The 8,991-nt window shown below is 45.0% G+C and overlaps 1 protein-coding gene across 1 annotated transcript; it reads left to right on the top strand.

The window, feature by feature from the left end:
- Positions 1-5,704: 5,704 nt before the first annotated feature.
- Positions 5,705-8,844, top strand: LOC131281057 (uncharacterized). The gene is made up of 8 exons (XM_058310309.1): positions 5,705-5,815; positions 5,981-5,992; positions 6,398-6,476; positions 6,575-6,689; positions 6,757-6,994; positions 7,302-7,672; positions 7,751-8,078; positions 8,620-8,844. Exons 1-8 carry the CDS (start codon positions 5,705-5,707, stop codon positions 8,842-8,844), a joined length of 1,479 nt encoding a protein of 492 aa, XP_058166292.1.
- Positions 8,845-8,991: the final 147 nt, after the last annotated feature.

Raw genomic sequence — 8,991 nt, 5'->3', positions numbered from 1 at the left:
TTTTTTATCAGTCACAAGAAAAAGGTTTAAACTAAACTACAATACATTCTAGCAATAATGGACCCAACACGTGGGTGCAACAGCACTACACGTGGAGTCTAGACATTTCGTACCATTTGCCTTTACCTTTCGCTGAACGAAATGAAGAATATCTAGCGCAACCGGAAAACGAGAAGTAGTCAAGTATGTTCATCCACCGTTGAGAAAAGTGTCGAGCAAAAACCAAAGTAGGAGAAATGATTTAGCACGAGGCATTCTGGTATCCGTTGATTGTGGCAGTAAAACTGCAAAACGGCATGACGAATAGTTCGGGCAATGTGCGAATAAAATATACTCACGTATTCAGCAGCATAACAACATACCTGTGACAGTATTTGTAAAAAAATAAATCCAACCGTAGACTAGAGATGTTTCAAAACATTCAAGTAGCGCAAGAAAAAGGAACCTATAACGATCTCAAATAACTTCCTCGAATTGATGGATAGATAAAGATGTCGCATTACGTCATGCTGCCACACCATTATTTACGTTACATTCAAATGGGATACATTCTCATGATGAGATTGGTTCGACTTCATATCAACCCGATGTGTACGGTACTTGTGCAATATACGCTCCTCAAACCCAACGCTCAACCGAGGACCGCCACGAATAACGGGGAAACGATACTGTTGTAAATAATGACATCTAAATCAGTGGATAACGCAAAGTAATGCTCTTCCCAAAAGTCCTTGCTCACACAAAGTACGCGCGAAAAAAGTAAGAGAAAATACATGAACATAGGTGAACACCTTAAATATTCACTTGAAAAAGGGAAAATGTATCTCCATACACCCGACATAATTATCGTTAAACGAGTAGTGGGGAGAAATGAAACCAAAATGGCAACCGAAGAAAAATCAAACGATCGGCAAAAGCGATCCAAACAGCAAGTTAAATATTTACAAAAACAAAAAACAAACCAACAACAAAAACCCCTACCTTTCTTCTTCTCGATAGCCTGAAGAGTTACTCTCTAGACAGTGAAGCCAATAATAAATAAGTTATATCTAAAAACAAACGTAAGTAATCGTAAGCGAACAGTCAAAAGAACAAAAATAGTACAGTGCAGCAAAGTGAAGTAAGACAACCAAAAATGGATACTACTGCGAGTTCAATAAAGAAAGATATTTTAAATTCATGACAAACATACAAAACGTTTTTCATTGGTTTTCCTAACGCCGATTCTGCATTCCATTGGGTGGATGGAATCTATTACGAAGGTTGATCACGTTTCAATCGATCCATTACGGCGCCGTGTTTAATTTTAATTGATCTTCTCTTCTGACGACCCACAAAAGGAGGTAAGTGAAGGAATTCTCCATTATTCTACGATTGCATTGCACATACGGCACATAAAGCTCAACATTGCTGAATGTTTTATTTCAACACAAAGCTGGTCAATCATTTTCGACTCGGTTAGTGGCATTCATATTTTCATGTTTGTTGCTTCTGACAAGAAACACGTGGTGATGTTGTTTTGTGCACCGGAATACAACCCTTTCGAAAATGTCACCACGGATGATTAGTCATCGGTTACTCAACTGGCCGAACGGACGGAACGCCCATACCCGCATGTTTGCTTAGATAGATGCGCGAAAATAGCATGCGCACAAAGAGCAGAGAGTCCCACAATGAGAGCGATGGAGCAATAGAGTGAGCAATGGATATTTTTGTTAATTTGCGAACGATCGACCGTAGTTTGAAAACAGTAAGATCATTTGGGATATAACACCGAAATTTTAATAATCCAAACCACAAAGTTTACAATTAATATCCACGGGTTCAAGTGTTAGAAGTCCAGCTTCACAGATGTCCAATGTGGTCCATTAAAAATAAAACCACGGTCCTCGCTCGAGAGAAACCCGTGGGGCTAATTAGAACCGCGCGCGCAATCACCCCCCGATACACACAACCACACACAAACACGTGCCGGGAGAACGTTCTTCTGCGAGAGATCAACGGCATTTTCGTGGCGTGCGCGATCCGGCGAACTCGCGGCCTCAGTTACTCGACACCACTCCGACACGATACACACGCACCGTTTCGAAATTCCGTCACGAGATCCGTCAGCGCGCGCGCCTTCGATCGGCCGGTCCCGATTGCTTGCGCACCCCGAGTGACAGACCAGTGAAATTAGTAGTATTTACGGCGGGCGGGGTGGCATTAAAAAAAAGTATATAGAGATACCGCGCGGAAGTCCCCACCACCACCACCACCACCGCTTTGGTGAGCCTTTGCTCGGTAAGCAAAAACGTGGAGAAAATTGTGAGGAAAACAAACCACGTGCAAAAATGGTCACGAATCGGTATTCTTACAAAATGCAATCAAAGGAAGCAGCATCGAATTCCGTTCCTCTTCTTTCCAACAGTGCGACACGAAGTTTTGTGCGACAATTGTGAGCAGAAATTCGCGCACGCACGCATACCGTCGATGCTGTGGGGGAATGAAAAACCCACACGGATGCAGAATCCGCGGGTTGCAGTGGCATACTATGTTTTTTCCTGTGCTAGTAAAAAATCATGCATAGAAATAATTTAGTGAAAAATTGATCAGGATTGTTTTACCCCCAAAAAATAATCGCTAAAAAGTAATTAAAAAATGTGTAAATCTACAAAAATGTACCGTGTTGCGATTACGAGTGATAAAACGAAAATTTAAATGAATTAGTCACCACATTCGCGGTAAATTCCGGTGAATCAAACGGTTCCCCCAACGACGGTGACATCGACTGCCGAAAAGCAAACATTGGATGCTGGGAAGAGAGAAAGAGAGAGAGAGCGTGTAGTAGTGTGGCAGTTGCACTCGCGGGTTTCTGTTAGTGAATAAATTTTATTTTATTTTTCTCCTCCCTATCTCTTGTACACACCATCTTGCAGTGGGTGGTGAAGACAAGGAAGAACATACCATAATTTACGGTTGCACGCCTGTTATCATGTTGGAGATAATTGCAAAGATAGAAGTGGTAGGTCCGTATCGTGCCGAAAAGTGCCATACTCCACATCTGCGCATCGGGTAGAATCATCAAAAATTTCCCTCCTGACGTGTTTTCGATACGCGCACACGTCTTCTTCGACGTCAGCCGCAATTCGGCCGAGGAGAGCACGGAGTTGATCTACGGCACTACGGCCGTTTGGTCGCTAATAATAACCGCGCACTGTTGACGCCCCGGTTCCGAGCGGCCAGAATGTACACTTCCTCGGTGAAGTAAACCGATCCGCGGGGAGAATACGCACACCGGTGATCGGCGGCGATGGGAGGGCAAGATCGATCGATCAGGAAGTGTTGTTGTTTGCCGCACCCGATCGAGGAACATCGACAAACCCCGGGGGGAAACCAGATACATCGAGACACAACACCGAGGGAAAGAAACTCATCCCCCGCTTTCACCTTACCTCCGCCGGATCAGCTGGCATCTCTGCGCTTCTGGCCTTCCGCGGGGCATGATGTCATCCGGCGTGGTAGTAGTGGTGGTAGTAGAAAAAGCGGCTTGGCCCAAGTGCACGCGACCGACCGACCGACCGATTTCGATTCGCTTTCGTAGATGACGCGCGAGCTCAGGATGAGCTACTTGGCGTTCAAAGTGGATCTAATTAAGAATCACCACCGCAGATGCCGTTTGCCGATGTTTTGGTTGGTTACTCCAATTGGATGTACTTTGAGCGGATGAGTCGTGCTTTGCAGAGAGATGGTTCTAGTCGTTTGCACATAAAACCCAACCTTACATCTAAGTAGGTTACAAAACGGTTGCTCCGTCGTTGAAATCGGTGTTTGCTGTGTTTATCCTGTAAGCCATTTTTGCTTAAAGGTGTTCGAAACCGCGGGTCTCAAACGGATCCAGAAATAATCTCGAATTGGTAAACAAACGTCGCGGGGCGAGAAAACCGAATCTTTCATCGGGCGTGTTGAGCATAGCGCGTTGATCCAGTGCATCAAACGAAAACATTCTAACGAACCCTCCCAACCACTATCTACACCAAAAAAGGGGGAATTGTTTTGACAACCTAAGGAAGTTCGATGGATGATCTTGTTTGTAGAAGCGATCGTTTGATGCAGGTTAGAATAGGCTCAATTAACTTTCCAACATGATCGATTCAGTCCAACAAATTGGTTTTTAATTTTAAAATAAACTCCAAGAGATTGATGATTCAATAATTTTAATCTTAAAAACCGATGAAAATTAAGATTAAGTTTTCTTATATCTCTGAAATGTTATTTGATTCGATAAAAGATTTTTTTTTGCTAATTTATCATATCCGCCATAGTGTTTAGTCAATAAATCTATTTTATTGATTCATTTATATTTTGTATGTTACGATAAAACAAAATTGCAGTGAAAATTATAAAAAAATCCTGTTCGAATAAATATTGGACTTAAGAAAGTAAGAAAATTAACGAAAGTTATTTTTCTTCAAATTATCAAATTAGAGATCATATTTCCAAGAAACATTGACCAACTGCGTTTCTAAGACAAACGGATTGCATTCACAACCACTAGCTGGCATTCGATCAACCACATCGGCCACCTTGAATCAATTCAGCATAGGCCTTTTAACACCTACGGACAGGTGACAACTGTTTACAAAATCCACGACGGTTGGCGTCCTTCGTCATGCCAAGCACCAGTTGCGTTGCATTTAATCGCATTGTGACGTCGATCGCGTACTTGATGTCGTCTTACTGCATTTACAGCTGCAGCATCGTGGCTTGCCCAACCAATCTGTCCTCCTACGCGCAACGGTGTTGAAATGTGTGGTGCGCATTTGCCTCGCGATCGAACCCAAACGAGAGAAACAGAGTTAGTTAGCACGGTCAAACACACGGTTCAAGTTCAATGAAAGACCAGAAGGATACAAAATACCGAAAAGAGTGTTGTGAACTTGTGGCACAAAATATTTGCAAACCATGAGGGGCCTCCATCGGGGCACGTGGGTGTAATCGAAAAACACACAAACAGAAACGACACAACGATCAAATTATTACACGATTACGGTAGAAAATCTTGGGGAAGAAAACCCCAGAAATCGCGAAGAGCGCGTGTGCGACGGCGGTTTTGGGGAATGGGTATATTTTTGAATAGTATTTATTTCTGCTTCCGGAGCGGGCCCACCACCGTCGCCATGTCGCTGCTCCCCAGCACGATGACGTAATCCGCGATCGCGCGCCGTCCGAAGGAGAAGAAGAAACGGCGAGAGAATAGCGCTTCGGCTTTGGTTCCGTTCGGGGCGTATGCAAATGGCTCATCCGTCCGTCTGGGAATGGAGCTAGGTGGGAAGTTGTAACATGAATATTTCATATGCACGCCCGACCGCCCATTGGATGTCGGAATTGCCCAGCGAAGATTTGCTTGACAAGCCGTAAACGGCTCATAGAGCTACGATACAACAACATGTCAATATTCTATCGCTTCCATTATTTACCTCCATTGCTAACGATCCGTTTCCTTCCGGCACGGGCAGTATTTTCTCGAAACAATCGAACGAAATCATGAGCCCTTCATCGGTGTAACGCATTGACTGTGCGCAACCGGGCGAGTTGGTGAATAATCAAGCCGGTTTTCCCTGAAAGTGGCCGAAACGAAACATAGACTACCGACGAACAGATACGAAAGATAAAAAGCTTACCGGGCTTAAAGTTAACAAAGAAGCAACAGACGGCAACGACCATGGCTGATCAAAACGAAAGCAGCGGGACGAAGAAGAGCGTCAAAATTCAGGATTACATTTCGCCGGGAATCTCGCGGGAGCGAAGCTTCATACGCAATTCCAACCAGCAGGTAAGTTGGTGGTTTCGGGAAAGTAAAACAAGCTACCCTTCTTATCCTTACCATTTCTTTGCTAATCCAAACTGGTCACAATTGTAGCTAACTATAGAACCAAACCTTTTCTCTTTTCTTCTATGCTCGTGCTCGTCCTTTTGAAATTGAACATTTCTTATGTAGCAAATTTTTGAGGTAAAAAAGCGCCTTTTTCTAACGTTTTGCTTTTTTGCTTATTTTTTTCTGCTTTTTATCAATTGGTTTCTCAACTCTAATTTCTAGTAACGTTTTATAGCACTTCTGTTATTTTTTTTTCATTTTATCTTGTTTTGATTGGTTTCTGCAAACTACTAAAAACTGCCTTAGCCATCATTTAATTTCATATTATTTCATTTTAACGGCAGCGTTCTGTTACGTAACATTCTTCAAAAACAAATGCTTTATTCATAACCAAATTTATTCATAAACAAATGCTTACTAATGCAATTTAAATCCTCTCTAAGGATTCTTTCTGCAACAAGTGTTTTCGTTTCAATTGGAACTACACTTTACAAATATATTTTAATATACGAAATCTTTATACATTCCATCGGTGACCAGATCAACAACAGCAACAAACGGCGCAGTTTGGCGTTCGCCCAAAGCCAGGCTCACCAGCATGCCCAGCAACAGCTTCGTGGTAGGTTTGCTTAGTGAAAGATGAGCTACGTGGGGAATCAGTCGAATCCAAAACCCACTGAATTCCAACCTCTTATGTTTCTGTCCTCCCCCCTGTAGAGGGCCGCCTGGATGGGTTGCCGGGCATGAACAACAAGCTGAACGTGCACGCGCAAGAGTTTCAGATGAACAACCTACCGATGAATGATCACCGATTCCCGCTGCAGAGCACAAGGTAGGCGATGACGATCGTAGAGATGCCAAACGCAGTACTTTTGAACACCCTCCCGACTTCTCCACAGATCACTGAACATCTACAGTGGCGCCCTGCAGCACTCGAAATCGAACGTCACCCTGCCGATGGGAGGAATGCACGGACGGCAGCATCATCAGCTGCAGCTGGGCTCGATCGGAAGCCCCATCCAGCGAGGATCGCTCATTATGCCGGGCCATTCGCCGATGCATCACCACGGAGGGATGCCTCTGCAGCAGTCTCATATGCCGCTGGTGAACTCGCCTTCCAGCAGCAACATCCTGCACGTGAGTCGGTTTGGAGACAGTGGCCTCGAGTTCGATTAGTTTTGATTTTTGAGTGTGTTTTTGTTTTTTGAAAACTGTTTTGCCACAGATCGAACGCGATCTCTAGTGGTTTCATTGGATTCATAATGGCGCCGCACGGCTTACTTCGATAAGGAAAATAAAAGTGGTTCGGCAGGATTTACCAGAGTAGTAGGCGAGCTTCCTGTAAACAAGGAAGCATATGCTCGGGTGAATCCTGTATGACCGCCATCACCATTTTGCTCCCGCCTGATCCGCTTACCATCGCTCTCTCGTTTCTCGCCTCCAGTCTAGCGGACCGCGGGTCAAGTTCGCGCCGGAACCACTGGTTCACGCAACACCACACGCAAACAACAGCTACCAGAACAGCAACCCGCACACGAATCCGAGCGCCACCAACACCGGCGGCGGCGGAAACACTACTCAACTAAATGTTGCCCCTTTGCAGCGCTCGAAGTCACTCTCGTCGGCCGACACGTTGACGCGCGGCCTGGCCAGCCTGGGACTGGGCGTCGGGGCGGAGGCGAACGACATCGGCATGTTCCCGCCGGAGGTGCACGCCGCCATCAACAAGGCGATCGACGATCCGAACCAGCTGAACGCCCGCTGTCTGATGGATCTCGCCACTCAGCTGCTCCATCGTGCCGTCGATGGACGACGGTAGGAATTCGATCGTAACCATCTTCAGGAGATATCCTGCTCCAATTCTATCGAAATCTCTTCTCCTTCCTTTTGCAGCTACTCCCTTCCGATATCGCGCCTTTGCATTTCGATCATCGCCAAGGAGAAGAAGGAAACGTTCCTGGAGGCCCTTCTCAACACCTGCCGCCAGTGGTACCAGGAGCGGGACAAGGTGCTCGGTATCTTGCAGAACGCGAAGAATCCGTCCCGGCCACGCTTCACCTCGTTCATGGCGTTCCTCACCGAGATGTTCTGTCAGCTGAAGCGCCGCCAGTTGCAGCTGCGCACCGAGTGTGACGGTGTGCCGCCGCCGCTAGTGCTCCTCACGGTGCTGGGCAAGTGCTGTGAGGATTGCGTCCGGCCGCCAGTTCGATCGCTTTCGGAGGTACTTACTACAGCTTAAGATCTAAGAAAAACCTATCGAAGATCAAACGGCAAGGTGGATTTTTGAAATTTCCTGCTTCAATTCGATTAGATATAGAAGAATGAAAAAGAGTAACTAAGAATCTCCAGTATTAAAGGAATCTCTAGTAAATACAAAAAAAATATGACCAAATCAAAACAATTCAATTAAAGCCACATTTTGAACTCGCAACATAATTTAAACCAAGATCTTACTTTAGAGATTTGGTATGTCCTAAATTATAACTATTCAAAAGAACTACATATTGAACTGAAAGTAATATGAAGCAAGTAAGTAATAAAAAAGAGTTATTAAGAATCTCCAGTATTAAAGAAACCTGTAGAAAAAGCTAAGAAAACATTACCAAATCTAAACAATACAATGAAAGCTACATTTTGAACTCGCAACACGATTGAAGCTAAGATCTAACTTTAGAGATTTTGTATGTCCTAAATTATAACTATTCAAAAGAACTACATTTTGAACTGAAAATAATCTCTCCTATTCTACCAATCCATTGTAGATCGAATGTTTGTTCTTCGTGCTGACTTGCATCGGTCGCGATCTGGAGACGCACCTTCCGCAACAACTCGAGTCCCTCTTGGCCGGCGTCCGCGATGCGTTCCTCAACTCGGCCGCCTCAGCTCCGGCCATCCGGCGCACGTTGCTCCAGTTGATCGAGCTCCAGGCGTCCCACTGGCAGCTACCCGGGAACACCGTCCTCTACTACTACCCCTCGTCGAAGTAGGACGACGCACAGCTGCTCGACAGCAAATTCGTATCCCTTTTTTTCTAGTTTCTTGTTTCATGATGGACTGCAAGTCTGGTACCGCCACCGGAAAGGGGGGGTAGCTTCTTGAAAGCTACGCAAAAAAGCCGCGAAAAACCGACTCCC

The sequence above is a fragment of the Anopheles ziemanni genome, chromosome 2 (genome assembly GCF_943734765.1).
Source record: "Anopheles ziemanni chromosome 2, idAnoZiCoDA_A2_x.2, whole genome shotgun sequence".
Classification (NCBI taxonomy): Eukaryota; Metazoa; Arthropoda; class Insecta; order Diptera; family Culicidae; genus Anopheles; species Anopheles ziemanni.
Note: the sequence above shows the minus strand (reverse complement) of the source record. Positions and strands in the feature narration are given on the sequence as shown.

Coding starts and splice junctions, on each gene's coding strand:
- LOC131281057 (XM_058310309.1), top strand. CDS start 5,705: ATGGCTGATCAAAACGAAAGCAGCGGGACGAAGAAGAGCGTCAAAATT. Junction 6,477..6,574: donor TGCCCAGCAACAGCTTCGTG/GTAGGTTTGCTT, acceptor TCCCCCCTGTAG/AGGGCCGCCTGGATGGGTTG. Junction 7,673..7,750: donor CGTGCCGTCGATGGACGACG/GTAGGAATTCGA, acceptor TTCCTTTTGCAG/CTACTCCCTTCCGATATCGC.